The 21799-nt window shown below is 39.1% G+C and overlaps 1 protein-coding gene across 1 annotated transcript in view; it reads left to right on the top strand.

The window, feature by feature from the left end:
- The window catches only part of SOGA3 (SOGA family member 3), a 41593-nt gene extending 20407 nt beyond the window's left edge, over positions 1–21186 (top strand). The window contains exons 4-6 of the mRNA XM_057740360.1: positions 12347–12418; positions 18453–19628; positions 21044–21186. Coding sequence (XP_057596343.1) covers positions 12347–12418; positions 18453–19628; positions 21044–21154 — 1359 coding nt within the window. The 3' untranslated portion in view covers positions 21155–21186. The remainder of the gene's footprint in view (positions 1–12346; positions 12419–18452; positions 19629–21043) is intronic.
- The last annotated feature ends 613 nt before the right edge of the window (positions 21187–21799 follow it).

Genomic DNA, 21799 nt, shown 5'->3' with positions numbered 1-21799 from the left:
ATAACCCTTAATATAAAGTAAGATCAGATTATAACTTATTTCAATAAGCATGTGTTCTGATATCTCTACTAGATTTCAAATTATGTGTTTGGTAGACGGATAGAGGTTACACAGATTCTATCTTCGTGTTTTAGAATTCACTGAGCAATTTTTAAGATGTGTTGAAATTCCTTCCAGGACCTAAAACACATACATATGTACACATGCACATACTCTCAGGTGGTCTGATGCATAAACACACATATTCACATATGCACATAGACAAACACACACACTCACTCATACTCACTTGCTCTATGAAAGTGCATGTATACATACAAACAAAACACAGTCTGTGGATGTATTATTTGCTTTTAAAAGTTTGGGTTTGTTTCTTTGTGCTTTCAAATATACTTTGTGAATTTTTTTTAAACCAATTACTTCTGCCTCTACTTTATCTTGAAAGATAGTAAAAGGCCAGTTTCCCAGGAATAGTTGATTACTGTTGAGTTAAACCATGGAAACAAGATTTTTTTCCTAGTCCATGTAAGACTTGCAGAGAAAGTATTCTATGATTATACTTTATTCATGATTTTTACTTACTTGATGCATGGATAGAGGTTACAGAGATTGTGATTGTCATGCTTTATTTATAAACGTTTTCATGTTATTTCAACTACAACTCTAGTAAATACCTATTATACTCTAGTAAAAGAATATGTAGGCAGAACCCTCCTTTGTAGCAATCAAGAATACAGGCAAGGACAGAACAAAAAAGAACTAGAGCGATAAACCCAAATTAATAATGAAACAATATGAATAAATGTGATGTCTTACAATTCGACTTTTTAAAATTTACACAAATACAAAAAGAGAAATATATTCATAGCTGTTTACACAAAAAAGGCTTAGGGAGTTAAGTTAACCATAAGCTAGACATGAAACCATGTCATGTGATGAATGCTTAAAAGAACTGGGGAGTATGTACAGCCTGGAGAAGAAAATACTTGAGATGTGATCACTCCCTTCTAAATGAAAGGATTTAATATAGAAGATAAACTAGATTTATTCTTTGAATCACTTAAAGTGATTTCTACTTTAAGTAGATTTGAGGTAAAAATAATGACATTTTATCCATTAGAGCCATTTGTAAAAGGATTGCATTGCCAGTCTTTTTTTTTTTTTAATAAATTTTATTTATTTATTGGCTGTGTTGGGTCTTTGTTGCTGCACACAGGTTTTCTCTAGTTGTGGCGAGTGGGGGCTACTCTTTGTTGTGGTGCGTGGCCTTGTCATTGCCGTGGCTTCTCTTGTTGTGGAGCACCGGGTCTAGGCATGTGGGATTCAGTAGTTGCGGCACATGGGCTCAATAGTTGTGGCGCACGGGCTTAGTTGCTCTGAGGCATGTGGGATCTTCCTAGAGCAAGGATTGAACCCGTGTGTCCCCTGCATTGGCAGACAGATTCTTAACCACTGCGCCACCTAGGAAGCCCTGCCTGCCTTCTATAGAAGCAAGCCCCTGGGAAAACACAGGCAGGGTCTAGGTGGTATAGAAAACATTCCTGTAAGGTACTGAATGGAAGATTGAGTTTCTTGGGCTCCTTCCACATATGTGACCTTAGCATTCCAGGGCGGAGTTTGAGCATTCCACTGTCACTAGGGGTCAAACAGTTATATGAGTGAGTGAAGCTCTCTGTGTTAAGAGGGATGGGGCTCACTGGTTATTGTATGTATATCTCAATATTCAGTTCCAACCCGAGGTTGCCAAACCATAATCAGGATTCAACTTTACCAAGTTTTTCAATTTTTCAACTGAAACTGGAAATCTTAATTTTTAAAATGTAAACTGTCCACTTTTTAAAATTTAGCAACTAATTCCAAAAAATTTTAAAGCACAATTATGGGCTATCACTTTTTAACCCAGTCTAGGAATTACCCCAGAAATTTGCTTCTACTCTCCTCCCCCCACCCTGAAGTGCATTTCGGAAATTACTGAATACTCTGACCTTTGAAATTTTATCATGAAATATCTAAATGTGTGATTGTGTAAAGAATAATTTTAAAGCACCTATGTGATACCCACCCATTAGCATCCTGTCATCTTTCATTAAAGATGCACTTCAAGCATATTTCTTACAAGATTCCAAAGCTGATACAAAAATGATGTTAATATCACTGCATTAATTAAGTAGAAGCTGATTGGTACACAAGATAAAAACTGGACAAATCATTATTTTAACTTATAAATGCTGGCTACATTTTTTTTCTTTGCCTTATTATAGAGAAAAGCCATAGGAAACTGCTTTCACTGCCCAGCCATAACTTTGTAAATGCATTTTAATTGCTAAATGCAGTGGTGCTTAGAACTCAATTCATTAACTAGAACGAATTAGGAGGGAATATAAATCTCCACATTTACTGATGACATTCATAGCTTAGTAAGCATACATTTACTGTGGATCAAGTATCTAAGACATAAAATAATTTTTTAGCGATTATTACTTCAAAAGTCATTAACCTGGCTCTCAGGTTTAAAAAAAATAGTTTCCCACTGAGAAAGCTTCCAGTACTGTATCTGTTTGCTTGTGCGGGACTTTCTGAGGCCTTTTTAAGATACACCTATCCGAGTGTAATATGTAATACGAATATCAGAGAAGCACTATTATCATGTTGCCTTTGCTTTTTTAAAATAAGGTGGTCTTGTTTGGGGACCAGTTTATTATTGATAATTTGGAAGACTCTCTAACAACCTATGTCCTGCTCCAAAAAGGGATTTCTACAATGATGTAAGAGATTCTTGTGTCAGAAACTCTCTCACCAATAGCCTTGAGTCCCTTGAATATCCTCAAGTAGCTTAGAGAATACAGAAACTAATTCTCCCTAAGGATCCAGGAGATGTTTTGATCGTATGGTATAAGGCACACAATGGAAGGCAGGCAATTATTGGGTCCAAACCTGACTTTTAAAAGGGATGTTTTTTAACAAAGCTTTTACAAGCCACAACTATTATAGTATTATCTCTAGTTTCCTCCCAATTGCATTTCCTCTAGTTCTGTAGCAACCACATCCCTTTAATGAGAGAAACCTTCATTTTTCCCTTCTGACATCCTGTGGTCCTTCAGACCTTTTGGATTTTCTTGAGTTAAGTTCAGTGTTTTGCTTTTCAAGTTTCTGGCTTACCTAAATTTCACTGTACCAGTTATGGAAATTGAATTCCAATCTAACAATATTTAAGCACTAGTAACAAGCAGTATGCTAGGAAGAGGGCAGAAGAGATCTAAAATAATGATTGGCACCAAAGAATGAGTTTTAAAAAGGAAAGACACTGTGCAACTCTAGAGCCATTCAAAGCCATATGGCCCTGAGGAGATAATCCTGATTCCCATATAGGCAAAGGTTCAAATGATTTCTCTTTCATTGGTGGCTTGGTTTGATAGCATGCTCTACAAAGTTCACACATTAATATTCCTTAGCAATAACGAATTTATACAACTCTATAGTCAGTCTGATCTCTGTTGTAGGTATCTACTTCAGCACAAAGGGAGAAGGATGAAGGAGCCAAGAAAAGGAAAATTCATTGGATTCTTTTATTTAAAAAAAAATAAAATAAAAAAAAACCTTAAAATAACAAAGAACATCATACCAGCTATTTCAATTTGGCATTGGTTTAAAGTTAGAGCCGAAAACTAGCTTTTCCAGCTTTTAAAAGTGTTTATTTAGGCATTCACTAGAGGTAAGAAAAAATAAGTTTGGAAGCCTCATAACTCAGAAGATAGGAGTGAGGCCTGGTCTTATAGGACAGAAGGAGAAGATAACCTTCTGGCAGAAGCAGGTTGATTTATTCTTGCAGATGTGGGGCTCCACCTCCATGACACACACTTCTGTGTGCCGGATACACCTTTCCATGTGTGACGTGTTCCTCTGTGATAATATGCAGAAGGGGATCACCATCGTCTCCAAGAATGAAAAATTCAGCTTTTTATTTATTAGTATTTTCTGGGAACGAATCCTGGATTTAAATTGTTGATTAATTTCCTTTCCCAAACCTTCCAGAGTAGTTTCTGGGAACAGATTTATTAGTGACATCTTTCTTTTCCTCTCTTCTCTGCTCTATTCTTTTCTAAATTCTGGCCTTTTAAACTAACAATCAATAGAAGTTTGGGAAATCTAGTGTTTAAGATACAATTGAGAATTTTCTCAATACAGCTTTCTTTGAATTTTTTATGTTTCAACTTTGTAAAGTGACTTAATTAGGAAGTTTTGTACAATTATTTTTCTTGTCTAATAAAACTGTGGAAACAAAAGGACAAGTAAAATTGACAGATATAAATTAGAAACCTAGATCCAGGGAAGGACTGCAAAGATGTATACGTCACTTCTTAAAAAAGAAGAATAAAAGCTAAGTTCAAATAGAAGAAGTACTTCAAAAATGTGCTGAGCCAGACCTTGTATTAAGCTTGACTGCTAGGATGAACTTTATTAGCGTTTAACTTATATCACGCCTTTGGTGCTAATTAAACACCTTCTTTTATTAAAGGAAGTATCTTAAGAGAAGAAGCACCTGCATTTTAGAACTGAAAGATGAGGTTTTATGATAACTTATTTAAAGCTCAGTTTGATTAAAAAATATTTTATGGAATCAAAATACTGACAAAGGCAGGGGAAAAATAAAAACAAAGTACATTGAGTTTCATTTTTTCCTATGTTTTTCAACCCTCCCTTCAACTTTTTCCTGGCCTTTTTTATATGTCTTTTGCTTTTCTTGAGTTTGAATAAAGGATTTTTTTTTTTTTTATAAATACCAACTGAATCTTTTTCAGTCTCAGCGGTGAAAAATATTTGGTAAATGTAATAGCTTTTTTTTATGTGCAAAAAAAAACTATCATAAAACTTAGTGGCATTAAACAACAATCATCTATTTACCTAATTCTGTTGCTCTCTATATGGATTATTCTGGTCTCAGTTGGGTCCCCAAATATATTTGTGGCCAGCTGACAGTCAGTTGGGAGGCTCTGCTTCTGGGAGTTGGCTGGCTATTGGCTAGGACAATGGGAATAACTAGGCCATGTGACTCTTTTCATCCAGCAGGCTATCCCAGACTTGTTACATGGGGCAGCATATTTCCAAGAGAGAATGAGCAGATATGTGCAAGATCTCTTGAGGGTGGAGTCAGAACTAGCATGTCATCTTTCCTATCACATTTCACTCCTACCATATTGTTCAAAGCAGGTCACAAGGCCAGCCCAGTTTGGGTGCAGAAAAAGACTGCCTCTTAATGGGGCACATTGCAGAAGGACTGTCTACTGGGATGGGAAAAATACAGCCAGTTTTATAAACAGTTTTACTATGGAAAGCCTTAATCACTGATAAATCTTAAGTCTAATTTATAAGAGACACAGGTTGGAGCCGAAAGGTTAGGTTCCTTTATGCCCATAATTTCCAGATTATGTTTTGTAAATCCTTGATGAATTATATTATGTGAAAGTAACTTAGTTCACATCAGAATTATCACACTGATGTTTCCCCAAGGCTAGGAAAAGTGAGAGTGTGGAGAGTCATTGACTTGGTCCTTCCATGACTGAGGGCAAGGAAGAGATCACTTAAGAATGCAATTTGGAGAAGTGTGTCTTGACCTGGGCTTGAGGGCAGGAAGAGAAGCAGAGACTCTGGGGACTTCCAGGGTCAGGGTCAGAAGAAAAATTGTTGGAGAGGTGCTGATGAGTACAAGCCACAAAGACAGATAGGCCATCAAAGAGTGTTGCTACCAAATATCCTTTACAAAATGCTTTTGAGACCTAGAATCTTAATTTATCACACTGGGGAAGTGAATTGGTAAAAATCAAAAAAAGTGTTAGAACAGAACAAAGGTTTATCATATGTCTCGTTTTAAATACTTTTCAGCTCATACAGGTTTTGCTCTTTAGTCTTTTTATTGAAAAGGTTGAGACATTTTGTTTTTCTAAGCTTAAAATGGAACTTTTAAAATGGACTTTTGTTTGTTTTAACCTGCAACTTCTTGGGTCAAGATGCTTCAAAAACAAATCTACATAAAAAATATTATCTGAGCAACTTTGTGCCAGGTATATTTCTAAGAGCCAGAGCTATAACAGAACAATACAAAGTTCCTGCATGGGTGGGGCTCACATTCCAGAATGAGAGAGACATGTAACCAATACACAAGTCAGAGGGTGGGAGGAGGTCTGGAGAAAGATAAAGCCAGGTTAGGAAAACAAGGAGTGTGTGGAGCAAAAGAGTAGAGGCGGTATTTTATAGGGACTTACCTGTTTTTTTTTATACAAAGTGGTCGGAGAAAGCCTATCTAATTAGGGACACAGAATGAGCTGTGGGAGTTGGTCGTGCGAGTGTAGGAAGGAAAAGTGTTGCAGGCAGAGGAAAGGCCCAATCTGGAGCATGCTTGATGTGTTTGAGGAATAGCAAGGATGTTTGTGACACTAGAGCTGGGAAAGCAGAGGAGGAGTGTGGTGGGATGAAGCCAGAGAGCTTGTTTGCGGTGGGGGGTGGGGCTGACCACAGAGCAGGGTGGTGGTTCAGAGCCAGCTACACATTGTACCCACCCTGGGAGCTTGGAAGAAATGTCTGAGCCCAACCCCCAAATCTATTTTTCATTGGTCTAGGTTGAAGCCTGGTCAAGTCTTTTTAAAACGTTAACAGGAGAAATCCAGTGTGTAGTCAAGGTCTCATATGCCTTAGTAAAGCATGGCTCTGACTCTGAGTGAGATGGAAAACCACTGGAAGATTTTCCAGAGAAGAATAACAAGACCTGATCATCCTAGCATGCCTCCATCACCCACATTCCCCTTGCCCCCCAAGATCATGTCTTAGTATAAAGCTTGGGACTCTGCCTCATACGTTTAGGGGAGAGAGTGGAGAATGTGCTGGTGGGCAGGATCTCTGGGTGCTCTCACCCGCTCCTTCTCTGCCAGGTGTCAAGGATGTAATACAAAGGAAAGAGGACTTCTAGGAACAAGAGCCTCTTCTGTTTCCTTCCTCAAAATGTGTTGCTATAACAAAATACCGCAGACTGGTTAGCTTATAAACAACAGAAATTTATTTCTCATGGTTTGGGAGGCTTGAAGTCTGAGATCAGGGTGCCAGCATGGCCAGGTGAGAGCCCTCTTCCGGGTCACAAACTTGTATACAACATGTGGCAGAAGAGGCTGGAGAGCTCTGTTGGGTCTCTTTTATAAAGGCACTAATCCCATTCTTGAGGTCTCCACCCTCATGATCTAAGCACCGCCCAAAGACCCCACTACCATCTTAGGCATTAGGATTTGTTTTATATATATATATATAAAAATTTATTTATTTATTTATTTATTTATTTATTTATTTATTTATTTATAGCTGCATTGGGTCTTTGTTGCTGTGCATGGGCTTTCTCTAGTTGTGGCAACTGGGGGCTACTCTTTGTTGCGGTGTGTGGGCTTATCATTGCAGTGGCTTCTCTTGTTGTGGAGCATGGGCTCTAGGCACTTGGGCTTCAGTAGTTGTGGCTCTCAGGCTCTAGAGCACAGCCTCAGTAGTTGTGGTGCACAGGCTTAGTTGCTCCACGGCACATGGGATCTTCCCGGACCAGGGCTCGACACTGTGTCCCCTGCATTGGCAGGCGGATTAGTAACCACTGAGCCACCAGGGAAGTCCCATTAGGATTTCAACATATGAATTTTGGGGAGACATAAACATTCAGACTGTAGCAGAACCAGAGTTCCTGCCTCTTTCAGTCTTCCTCCAGCCTTCAGTCAAAAATCCCCGTGCCTCACTTCCAGTGTCGCCCCGAAGTCACAAGCATTTACAGGATGACTGTGAGAACCAGTGAGTGTGCACGTCACTTCTGTTGACTCCTTTGTTGAAAATAGAAAAGTACATTACTCATGTGTAATATATGTAAACTGGTGGCCCAAACCCATGCAGCCATGGTATAATAGCATAGAGGATATGCCCAGAAATAACATAACCCTGGACTTTAATTCTTTTGGCATAGCAGTGGGATTAATTGTTCAGAGCAAGCGCTGTGAAGCTGGATAACTTACATCCTGGCTCTGACACTTACTAGCTGAGTGGTTTATCCTTTGTGTGTTTCAAATAATGGTGGCAAACTCCAAAGACTGGTAAGATTAAATGAGTGAATACATATGAAGTACTTAGGGAAGTACATGGCACACATTTAGTGCTTCTTAAGTCCTATATTAATACACTTCTAGTTTTCTTCTTGATTTAATCACTATACAAATGGATCTGTCTTTAGTTTTATTAGAAACACAGGAGATTTTTATACATATAGTATGTATAAAAATAGCATTTTAGATACGTTCTTCTCTGTTGTTTAATTGCTGAAAACACGAAGATGTTACATATTAAGAAGTGGACCAAATTTTAATCGAGAAAGAAAGTCAGTCTCAAAACATTTTAGAACACAAATCCAGTTTATATAATTGCTGTGTAAACATAATTTTTGTCAAAACTCTCTAATTCCTGACCTTCACTTGGTAAAAAAGAAGAGTAGTCTATTTTGGATAGCTGAGGATGGGAATGCAAAGAATTAAGATGTGGACAAGAAATGTTTTCAACATATTTATCCAGAAGTGCTTACTTTGAGAACAAAGATGAAAATGTGAGATTTAGTTCTAGCTTCCCAAACTGATACCCTTATAGTGGTTTCTAGATTTAGTGTGTGAAGGTGGGACAGGGTGATGGGGGGTGGGGGGAGATGATAAAATTTTATCCTCATGGGAAAGAGATTGTTTAGACTTACCTTATTTCTCCAGCTTTCTCTACCTAAATGAGTCTCTCATCTTTGTTTCACTGGAGTCAGAAAGTTAGTAAAAACTTACTGGAATATGAAAAGATGATTAAATATTTATTGAAATTTAAATGCAATACTTAAAGGTACGTGTAGTCGTAGAGGTGCCTTAAAGGCAATATATTTTTATTCAGGGGGAAACCTTTTCTCGGAGCTTTATTTGAGTTTGACATCCCATTTGAGTGATATTTAAATAAAGGTAAAACAGAAAATGCCTCTTAGGAAAAGATGGCCTAGTTTCAGCATTTCTCCTATATTAATTTAGAGGGCTCATTTTAACATTGCCCACAGGATAAAGTCTAAATTTCTCATCTCCACACACTGACCTCAATCCCTGAAGCATCTTCTTCTACCTCCTCTCTATAGTATCTCTACCTCCATTACTTCTTTTCAAAAGTCAGTGAATGTATAAGGCACTTATTCCTCCATATCTTTGCCCTTGCTGTTTACTTGGTTTTATTTCCGTTGAAATGTTGTATATCCTTCAAAGATCTGCCCTCTTGGATGATTTTCTCTGATTTCCCTAGATCTGGAATCATAGGGAATTCCCTGGCGGTCAAGTGGTTAAGACTTGTGCTTTCACTGCTGAGGGCCTAGGTTCTATCCCTGGCTAGGGAACTAAGATCCTACAAGCCTTTTATTGGTGCAGCCAAAAAAAAAAAAAAAAAATTGAATCATAGCTGTTTCTTTTCTCTCTCAGTCTTTTGTTTGTTCTTTATTAATAAATGGAGTTAATTCTGTCTACTGATTTAGCCAATTATCTGCATTCTTTTTACCATCATAAACAGCTGTTTGGGGGCAGAGTAAAATATTTCTCAATCATATTTGTATAACCATGCAGTACCATATATATGCCAGAACTCAACAAATATCGATGGAATGAATGAAAAACAAAGACCCCCCCCCCGCAAAAGTTCTCAGAACTAGAGTATATTTGCCCTCATTTCCCTTGCATGTCATCCCTTTACCTCATGGTTATTTGGCCGCCACCTTTGTGTCTTTGTATTTCTTCTATGACAGTCTGATTATGGACACTTCTTTAATAAATTAATAACAATTTAATAATTAAATCCAATTAATCTAACAATATAATTTAATCATATAACTTAATTCTAATTGATTTAATGATTAAATTTAATAAATTAATAATTAAATTTAACAATTAAACCTCTTAATACGCCTAATTGACTTTAGGACAATAATTTGACCTTGATGAGATAAAATCCAAGCTTTATTCAATGTCCTTCAAGATCTGATAGTAAATCCCGTATCACCCTCTCCTCACACTTTGTTACAGCCATCCCAGATTTCTTTGTGTCCCAGAAAGAATTCCATGTAGAATTTCTTTACATGGAATGCTTTGTTCTTCCTTTCCCCCTCCTCTCCATCTTCTGCTGTTACTCCTCATTACCAGATTCAAGATAAGATGTTACTTCTTTCTGGAAATCATCTCTAGCTCCTCGTACCATCTTCAGCACTAGACTGGATTAAGCCTTTCTTCTTTGTGACCTAGTAAATAATAAAGATCAGAAGGACTTGGGTCAAGATCTGATTTTGCTACTTCCCAAGCAGTGACTTTAGACCAGTGCTTCTCAAACTTTGTCATGCAACAGAATTACCTGGAGAGCTGATTAAATCGTGGCTCACTGTTTCTGATTCAGTACCTCTGGTATGGGTTCCGAGAACCTGCATTTATAACAAGTTACCAAGTGACACTGATGATGTTGTTCTGGGAATCATACTTTGAGAACCACTGCTTTAGATAATCTAGTTAACCCCTCTAAGCTTTAGTTTTTACCATCTGCAAAGTAAGGCTAAAGGGGTGTTTTAAAATTATTTGAATTAATGTATGTAAAGTGTTTGACACGAATTATTACTTAGTCAATACCAGTTAAATATTGCTTCTGCATTGTCATTGCTTTCATCACACTGTATTAAATTGCAGACTGAACAGACCTTTTGCCAAGTGAATCAAGAACCTCATAATGAGCAGAGACTGTGTTGGTTTATGTACATTATGAAATGCATTAGTAAGCACCAAATAAACATATAATGGAATAAATTCGAAGTAAGAGCATTCCATAAATATTCAATAAAATGCAGTTAGGTGCTTCTTTGTAGGTAGCCCCTACACAGCACGTTCCAGGATTCTACTTCAGCTCACTATAGTCTTAGTTTCTTTGAGACCGTTTTTGCTGCTTCGTTCCTAAATCATTTTTCGTTATGGTGAATCAGTCCCCACAGCTTCTGTTTCTAAGAAAATTATACAAGCAACATGGAGAACGTCTGTGAACTAGAAATAAATAACCACATAGACTATTCATTTGGCTCTGTATTTTCCATTTTATACTGAATGAAAAGCAGTTGCAGCCTGAACAGATGCCTGCATTTAACACTGGAAATGGGTTAGAAATTAACATGTGAGGAATTTAATTTGCAGTTCTTGGCAAATTCATAAAGCCTCCTCTTTTGAGAAACGTGCCTGCTTTTACTGTCAGCCTAGACTGCCATCCTCCTCTTTGACCTCAGAATCTCATATTTCATATTCACTCATTAGTTCAGCAAATATTGTTTTCAACATCTGCTATGTAAATACTATTATTCTCCTGGAGGTGATGCCACACTAAGACAAAGTCCCTTCTTTACAGGTACATTATTTAATTTATCCTTGTATGTCCAGCTCAATATTTGGTACATGGTAAATATTCATACATACTAATCATTATTCATAAGAAGGACTTTATTTTATTGGTGGTGAAGAATGGAACTGAGCACCAGAGATCAAATACTGCTGGTCCTTGAAAGGATTTGGCACTGGATGTGTACTTTTTGACCTACAAAGTGTTATTTGTTTGAATTTCAATTAAGGCCAGCCAATAAAACGTGGGAGATTTTACATAACAAGCCATATCGCCAGCTTCTTTTGAAAAGCCTGCATTCCTAATTCCCTCTCAGCCTGCTCCTTTAGCTGGAGCCTACCATCTCCATTTCACTATAACCCCTACCATTCCCTACTTTATTACATATGTGGAAGTGTGTATATGAACATGTGTATCATGTTCGTTTACATGGGTGTGTGATGAGAAAAGAATGAAACTCTTCAAATTCTACTTAAATCCACTGAAAGTCTGTCTTTATAAGCTTATAACAACCTAAGTCCAACTGGAAATAATACCTTATTCCTTTTTTGTTCTTTATTGATGTAGAATGCTAACAAGGATTTGCTTTCATTTGAAATACATAATATATTTTTATCAATCTAAATTTTCTCCAAGTTTCTTTTCTTCATTTTTACAGTAGGTTTCCTGTATTTCTGAAATCAACTTGATAATTGCCAGGTACTCTTCTATTGTGATATATATCCCCATCCAAAGTAGAATATATCTAAATCTATCTGGTTTGGGGTTTTCCCCTCCCTTATGATTATTAAATTAACACTTTTCATTTGGATTGGTTTTACCATGGGGAATTAGGTCGCTTACAAAAATATAATGTTGAGTTAAAATTGTAGTTTACCAAACTAAATCTATTCATGCTTTGTTTCAGCTATCTTTAAAGAGAAGAGGAAGCAAAGATTTGCCAAAATCTGAAAAAAAGGCTCAACAGACTCCCACAGAGGTATGTGGAAATAAAATTTCAACTAGTACATCAAACACCTCTCAATGTGTATAATAAGCTACATCTATAACTAGATGTGATAACCAAATACCCTCATGTAAAACAGAGTTAAATTATGCATATTGGTTATGTAGCTGTAGATGCAGGAGGCAAGATAAAGCATTCAGTATCTTTACTTAAAAACTATCACTAACATCCCTGTTATTATTGCTTTTGCATTGTAAGCACATAGCAAAATGTCATTAGTACCTTATGCGTTGCTACATTTAAGAACTGTACCCATGGTGCTAATCTTGTTCACTCATAATTAATAAGGACAATAGAATGGCTGTTCCTATAGTATCAGGAGAGACTAAAGAAAGGAATGTTGTAGGAAGGATGGCAGAGGGGAGAGAGAGGCTCCTGATGGCTTTGGAGAGTCCTAGAACGAAGTAGTTCTCTCTACCAGTGACTGGGGAAGCAAAAGAAAGGAAACTGAGGAATAAAAATAAAACGTAAAACATGTCCTCAACATGGGCTTGTTAAGAACCTTAGAAACACAGCCACAGTAAAGACTGGCTCTACCTTCAGGGTGAGCAGAGGTGCTGGTGGATGTAATAAAGGAGACTTTAAAACAGATGAGGAAATATTTAGGAGCAGCTATGACATTATGGCTCCCTAAAAATACTTGGCTAAATATTGATTTTTTTTTTCCTCTCTTTACAAAAGTGTTGATTTATTTGTACTGCACTGATTGGGCCCCTCCAAATACACAGCTTCCAACAGGCAGAGTTAGAGAAGCAGGTGCCACAAACTATGGTTTAAAAGTATGCAGGCAGCAGGCACTGTACCCATGTGTTTAACTAAACCTGAAGTCTATTGATACTTCAGACCAGCTACACTAAAGGCACCTCTGGGGGCATCTAGATGGAGTCTTAATCCTGATGGCAATATCTGGGTATTCTAGAGTCTAACAGGATATCTGGATTATGCCTTTGGCCAGCCAAGTGGGAAGAGTATGAGAAGCCTACATCTAACTATGGTGGGTCTTTAAGCTTATTATCCTGTCACAGTTTATAAAGATGAGGAACTCATCATTTGGGAGCTGTGCAGAAAACAAATCTGCTATTACAGTGTGTAACATCAAGTCAGCCATCTTGTGGATCCTTGGCTGTCTCGGTTATGACCTCCAACACTTAAAAAGGAAACCTCACGTACGCTGGGAGATAATGATCAGAATGTTTGGGTACTTTTGTTCCCGAATATTAAGTAATAGGGCTCCCCTACATGTTCCTTCTTGCAATAAGCATACAGAGCAGCTCCTTAGAGACGGCTCATTTTAGATACTGAGCTCCTGAGAGTTCAAGGGGTGGGTGGGCTCAGGACCGTCCAGGGCCGCGCAGACTCTGTAAGTCAGCCTTACTGCTCCAAGTCTTTAAATATTGATTTTCAAATATGTAAGTTGGGATCTATAGTATTATAACATATGGACTTTTAAAAAAATTCTTACAAGGTGTATTCTCCTTAGACAATAATTTTAACTAAACCAGTACTTAAATATTCAAAATTTGAAAAAGTTGATCTCATTCAGAATTTTTTTTAAAAGCACGACATATTACTTGTTAATTTTCCTCTTCCTCTTCCTCCCTGCTCTGTTCTTGGTTAATTTTTGCCCTGGTACTGGACACGAACATTTATAGGCCTCAACAGGTCTAGAATCCGAGTCTCCTACCAAAATCATCTCCTTTTTTGCACCTTTTTCATCATCCCCTTAATAAGTTCATATGTGCTCTGTCACCATGACTCTCCCACTCTGTCTTTCCCATAATTGTACCCATCAATTCTCTTCCCCACCTCACTGAGGGAGAAGGTGCTATATGCTCCCTGTTCTAAAATCTTGAGTCAGCTTTAATCAGCAGTTTATTTTTTTTAACTTATGTTTGTCCTAAGCTCATACTTCCCATGTTAAAGTTTATTTGTTTTTTTCAACAATATTCTCTAATCCAGGAATTTTTAACTGTTTGTTCCTGGCTCTGTGGACCCCCCCATTCCATGTGCACGGGAGCACTTTTCTGCAAAAGACATACACAGCTTTCATCAACTTCTCAGTGCGACCTGGGGCCTTACAACACTCAAGACATGTTGCAATCCACCAGTTTTTATTTCGTGGGCACAAACATCCAGGGAAGTTTACATGACGCTATTGTGGCTTTTAAATTTCCAATTCATTTATTTTCAGAGGTTATTACCTGTCTGTTTTCAAAAACCCACCCCAGAAGATTGATCAGGACTGTCTCAGATGGGAGATCTCAATTACAAAATAGTCCACAGATAATTTTATTGCTCGGTCAAGGTTGAGAACCATTGATTCACATACTTATATTAGGACAATGGGATCATTCTGTTGTAATTTATGTTTACATATTCATCTCCCGTACTTAGCCAGAGCATATTGTAGGCAGGGGCCATCTTATTCAGCTTGCATTCATCAGCGTCTAGTGTTTGGCACTCTGCAGCGGGATCAATATGCACTTTTGAATACTCCCATGTCCCCCTTTTCTAGACGAGCCATATGAAATTGCCAATATGCTTTTGATTCTGACCTACACAAGTGGCAATTTCGTATGGTTCAATCTGCTGTTATTTATATAGCTTTGTATTTCATTTTGTTAGTTTCTTCTATGTATTCCTCACATGTTCCTCCAGCTATGCAGTGACTTTATATACTGAGTGATGGTATTGCATAGCAGTTAAAAACACTAACTTTAGGACCAGGTTGCCTAAATGGAAATCTCTGCCACATACCATCTGCATGGCCTTAGACAAGTTACTTATTCTTTCTGTGCCTCTGTTTCCTCATCCTTAAAATGGGGTCATACTAGAAAGCTGTACAGAGTAAATGAGTTAATATATGTAATTTATCAGAGTGCCATTTAGCCCCCAGTAGTGGCTAAGTTAAAGCCAAGCTCATTTCATTTCTTTGGGCACTTCATCATCTTTATGTTCCCCTTCCTCTTACATCATTTGTAGCTTCTTAAGAGTGAGTCTTTCATATACACAAAAACAAGAGACAGCTTGCTTTGCATCTCAAAGCATTGTAATGTTTCTTGACTGGCATTCACTGTGGAAAATAGGAGCAAGCATTTCTGATCAGTTACATTTTAACCAGGCACTTTCCATACAATCTCTGATTTAATGATTTCACATTTATATATGTATGGGATTTCCCTGCCCAGTTCCAAATGGTGCCTACGATAGTTAGGTTAGAGGATGGGGATGCCAGGCACATTGACATGCAGGGTTCTTAAACTCATCATTGCAGAAACTATCATACTTGTTATCTTGAAAAGACTTCTCTTGAAATAAATAAAATAATCATCGTGCTGATCATTCTCCTTCCTTCATCTTGACTTTGTTACATGCAATATATGTCCAACTCTTAAATACTTTTTATGTTTTCATTCCTTTGGGCAGGAGAGCTTACACATACACAAATCAGATATCCTCCTCTTTCATATGTGCTTTACATAGTCCAGTGAAGTGTTATTCTGTTCCAGTGTGTGACTCATATCACATCCATTGCTGCTTTGGTTCGATTCAAAGTGCAGTATTATGCCAACATTTATTTTTTTACTAGCAAATAAGGCCTTGCCTAGTAAGCAAAGGCTTTGATAGAATATGCAGCCCAGCTAGCTTCCCAATCTCACCTACTCTTACTTCCCAACAGAGCCTAGTCTAGGTAAAAGCATACTTGATACGCATATTGTTGGTCAACTTTCTATTCAAACATTATTTCTAATTCTGGCTTTAATGACCTTTGACTCTCCTGCTCCCTGCTCCAACTTTTAATCATTTCTTTTCAGTCTCCCTCTTTTTTTCTTCTCCTCTTTGATTGCCTCTAAAGCCACTGCAATAGCTTCAACTGTTCCCTCTATACATCTCATCCTCCTGTCCTCCCCTCTGGGTCTGAGCTGTCCTCCAGGTCCAGAGCTGTAATCTTGGTAATCTTGGGCCTGAGATTCCACATTGCCTGTTGATAGATGTTTCCACTGGGTATCCCTCCACGAGCACAACTCAAAGGCAGCATTTTAATATACTTAAACTCATATTCTTCCCATAAAACTTGATCCTCTTTGCTCAGTCTCTATCCCTGTCATTGGCGACACAATTCATCAAGACACCTAAGCTCAAAATATCAGGATTATCTTTGACTCTGCTGCTGATGCAATATTAGATATTGTCATATGTCCTGGTTTCATCCTCACTGAATTAGTTCGGGGGCCCCAACACATAGTCTCTTGCAGGGCAGCTTCTTTCTTCCCTTGTGAAGTGGATTCTCATATCAAATCTTTCTGTGACATATGTTCTTATCCTTCTCTTTCACTATGCTTCTGGAGTTCTCTCATCTCTCTGAGCTTCTCTCCTTTCTTCTAAACCCCTCCTGAAGGGAAGCATACAAGCCAGCACATCTGATTTTGTTATTTTACCTCATTGCCCTACTTTTTTCCTCTTATGCATCTTTTCTAGAAGCAACATGTGCAGTGGGGAAAATATGATTTTTGGAATCAGTCTGAATACAGATGTGCTCTGTCACTTATTTATTTGCGCTCTACCATGTAGCTGCCTTATCTGCAGAGTAGACATAGTGTATCATCTTCCTTGTGGGGCCAATCTGAGGATGTGATGATATAAGGAATGTGATATTCAGGCTCTGCGCACTCCACAACTCTCAAACCCTTCATACTAATTCTCATTAGTAGATGGGAGCATAGGAGCCCCGTGCTCTGTTCTCCATCTCTTCCATCTCAAAAGCTCTGGGCCGTATGTATTGAGCATCTCTGGCAGAAGCTCTTTACTCTCCTCACCTTCACCATCAGTGGTTGCTGCTTCTGTACCAGAATTCATCTCAAACACAGCTGACTCAGTGCTGGGGGGAAAAGGCATTTTTATTCATTTCCATTTTTTGAAAATGAAGAAACCAAAGTCCACAGAAGGTACATGGTATGCCCAAAGTGCATACTTAAAAGAGAGTTTTGGGAAGTTGTCCTTGGGAAATATATACTTGGACATAATGTGTTTTTATATTAGCTCTCTGAGAAAGAGTTGATTTCCATTTTTCTGTTTGTAGTTTTCCATTTAGTTAATGATTAGGGTTTGAAGGTTGTCCTAAGTATGTGTGAGAAGAAATTCTGTAGGGTATACTCCATCATCCTTTTACCAGGCAGAACCCGTTCTATCCATTTCAGACTGACGGGAATACATCCAATTTTAAAAGTGATCTAGATGGAACACCTACCAGTTTCTTCTTGGATGGACCATTCAAGTTTTAAACTTTCCCTACTTTAAAGGCCTTTAAAAACAATTCTCCCTTGAATAAAGATGGAGGACAGATTACTTTCTGTATGGCTGAGAGATCATGTGCTTAACTAAGCCTTAGTGTTAGAACTGAATTCAAATTTCATCTTTGTCCTTTGCCACTTATTAGCTGTGTAACCTCGAACAACCTATTGAACATCTTTAAACCAGGTATTTTAATACCTATTCATAAGTTTGCTCTGCACATTAAATTAGGTCATACATGTAAAGAACTTTACAGTATCTGGCTGAGAGTCAGAGCTCAATAAATGGCAGTGAGTACATATTAACATGTGTTCCTTCCAGGGAATAGATTTCATATTTACTACAGGCAGGGGAATTCAAACCATGAGAAAAACAAAACAAACAAAATGAACATTGTTGAAAATGACATCCAAACAGTTGTATGCGGTGAGAACACATAATTCTCTGAATAGTGATGACCACAGTTTTTCTCTTTTTGTTCTCTATTCCTTTCTCTTATTGTTTCCAGGATGTAATATTGTCCTAATCTTTTCTTTGCCAAAGAATTTACATGATTTGGAGAAAATATACAGCATCTACTTCTCTCTCTCTCTGTCTCATTAAATCTTAATTACAAGGAAAAAGGAATTACTTTCACAGGTGTCCCTTTTTGGTTGTTTTCTTTATTTACATAAAAATGATCTCCTATCCTTTCCCCTTCTTTTCCCCAAATGAGGAGGACAGTGAAGATCTGAAATGCCAGCTGCAGTTCGTGAAGGAAGAAGCTGCTTTGATGAGAAAGAAAATGGCCAAGATTGATAAAGAAAAGGACAGATTCGAACACGAGCTCCAGAAGTACAGATCCTTTTATGGGGATCTGGACAGTCCTTTGCCCAAAGGAGAAGCCGGGGGCCCTCCCAGCACCAGAGAGGCTGAGCTCAAGCTGCGGCTGAGGCTGGTGGAGGAAGAAGCCAACATCCTGGGCAGAAAAATTGTCGAACTGGAAGTGGAGAACAGAGGCCTGAAGGCGGAATTGGACGACCTGAGGGGCGATGACTTCAACGGCTCGGCCAACCCCCTCATGAGGGAGCAGAGTGAATCCCTGTCCGAGCTGCGGCAGCACCTGCAGCTGGTGGAGGACGAAACGGAGCTGCTGCGGAGGAACGTGGCCGACCTGGAGGAGCAGAACAAGCGCATCACCGCAGAGCTCAACAAGTACAAGTACAAATCGGGCGGCCACGAGAGCGCGCGGCACCACGACAGCGCCAAGACCGAGGCCCTGCAGGAGGAGCTGAAGGCGGCGCGCCTGCAGATCAACGAGCTCAGCGGCAAGGTCATGCAGCTGCAGTACGAGAACCGCGTGCTCATGTCCAACATGCAGCGCTACGACCTGGCCTCGCACCTGGGCATCCGCGGCAGCCCCCGCGACAGCGACGCCGAGAGCGACGCAGGCAAGAAGGAAAGCGACGACGACTCGCGGCCGCCGCACCGCAAGCGCGAAGGGCCCATCGGCGGCGAGAGCGACTCGGAGGAGGTGCGCAACATCCGCTGCCTCACGCCCACGCGCTCCTTCTACCCCGCGCCCGGGCCCTGGCCCAAGAGCTTCTCCGACCGGCAGCAGATGAAGGACATCCGCTCGGAGGCCGAGCGCCTGGGCAAGACCATCGACCGGCTCATCGCCGACACCAGCACCATCATCACCGAGGCGCGCATCTACGTGGCCAACGGGGACCTGTTCGGACTGATGGACGAGGAGGACGATGGCAGCCGCATCCGCGAGCACGAGCTGCTCTACCGCATCAACGCGCAGATGAAGGCCTTCCGCAAGGAGCTGCAGACCTTCATCGACCGCCTCGAGGTGCCCAAGTCCGCGGACGACCCCGGCGCCGAGGAGCCCATATCCGTGAGTCAGGTACAGTTCTGCCTATTGCGAGCCACGGCGATGGCGAGGCTGGTCCGCGGAGCCGCGGTCCCCAGAGGGGGCGACTCCGCGCACCGACCTCCACGCCCCGCTTTCGGGAAGTCCCAGCTCAGAGCCTCTCTGGGCTTGGAAGCCCCACGGCGCACTTGTTCTTTCACACTGTCCTTCTTCAGGCCTGAGGTTTTCGTAATCCAATCACTTGGTAACTATTCCCCCTCAATTTTGTTTAAAAGGGAAATTTACCCTCCTCTCCCCCGCCCCCCGCAGTTTTTGTGTGAAGATGAAAGCATTTCTAAGATATATTATTATTGAAGGTCGATATTTTCAATATTACTCTACTGATTCTAATAGATTGAGCTGCAAGAAGATCCCGGATAGAAATCTTCAATTACTGATCTGTGGTTTTCGAGTCGAGATTCAAATTAAGCTTAAAATATTTGTAAATCACTAAATGCGTAACTACCGGTAAGAATGTAGAAACCAGCGGTAAAGAGAGATGATATTGTGTCTGCAGACCTACCAAGAGGAGCAAATAGGAGCCGCTGTCGTACCTACCACAAGTCGAAGTAACAGCATCTTTATTTCTAGAGAAACACTGTTGGCTCTAGAGCAAAGAATCTCAGGCTGGGGAAGGAGTGTTATACTTTAGCTTTAAGGCAACACTAACTCAGAGAAATAGTAATAACTATTCCCGAACAGGGAAAACCAGCATTTTTCCTTCATCCTAATTGTAGAGGCACACCTGATGAATTGGACTGATCCGCTCTAGCCAGGTATGGTGGCCAAAGACCCATGCATTTTGTCAGAGTTAGCCACATAAGAGAGAGTTTTATAAAACAAACAGGTGGCGCTGCTCCTCCGGCAAGCCTGGTATCTTGTATCTACCGGAGAACCTAGGGAAGAACCACAGCATGCATGGCTTGTAAGACACGGCAAGAGGTTTAAATTTAAAACTCAGTTTATGCACAGAAGCATGATATTAGATGAACTGCCTGTTAGTCACAACTAGAAAAATTGCAACCCTTCTGCTTATTTATCTTGCATGATGCTTTGCTTTGCTATTAAAAAAAAAAAAAAGTTTTATGATAAAACTTGTTGAATTTCAAAATGTTAATCATTTTTATCTCTATGTATTATATCAAATAGTCAGTTTTTAATTTCCTTGTTGCAGATTTTTGAATACTTTGAGCCTGTGGTTTTTCAATTATACCCTCAAGGTGAAGAAATAGAAATCAGAGTGAGAGAAAGTACTGTATGTAATAGTAGATTTTCAGACTTTGTAAATATATATATAAGGGAGGGTTCTTTATCTTAAGTTGAATAAATGCTTAGATTAAATATAAACTTAAATTTTAAAAATTATTATTAATTAATTCTTCTTTTTGTCTTTGCATTTACCTTCCCAGATGTTCCAGCCTATCATTTTACTTATTCTCATTCTTGTATTATTTTCATCACTTTCTTACACAACAATATTTAAACTTGTCTTCCTTTTTACACTGTTTTTTGTACTGTAAATCTTTCATCATTTACCATTCATTGTAGTATTTCAGTTTGTTTGTTTTGTTCATCCCTCAAGACAAGAAGTAAAAGAAGTATAATTTCTGTAGTAACCAATGCTATAAAAACACTGAAGACTGCTTATTTCTTTAAAAAGACACATCTTAACCACTACCAAATTCAATAAGAAGCCTGAGCATTAAATATTTCAGGTAAGGGAGTAAGTATGACTTCTCTTTTTATAAATCATTTTAATTTTTACGTCTTTCTTTTACATCTTGATTTGTACTCCTTCAATAACTGTAAGATTGACTGTAAAAATTGCCTGTCTCTCAGTTGTCTCAGTATTTGACTACTATGATAATTCAAAAGCTGGACATTCACAAGTTGGTCACATCTTAGAAAACATAGAGATTTGTAAGGTACTTTTGCTAGGTTGTATCAAACTAACGGGATAATTTTGATATCCAGTATCAATGAAAATTATGGTAAACAAGTGAAATGTGACCATCATGGAAACTAAGCAGTTTATTGCAGTGCTGGTGGCTGCTGATGGTGTTCTGTCTAAAAAGATGTGTCTTGGAAGCATGAGAGTGGATTAGGCCTTAGTTCATTGAGAAAGGAGTTACCTTCATCCTACTGCATGTGAGCTTCAACCGTTC

This window comes from Hippopotamus amphibius, chromosome 6, assembly GCF_030028045.1.
Source record: "Hippopotamus amphibius kiboko isolate mHipAmp2 chromosome 6, mHipAmp2.hap2, whole genome shotgun sequence".
NCBI lineage: Eukaryota > Metazoa > Chordata > Mammalia > Artiodactyla > Hippopotamidae > Hippopotamus > Hippopotamus amphibius.
Note: the sequence above shows the minus strand (reverse complement) of the source record. Positions and strands in the feature narration are given on the sequence as shown.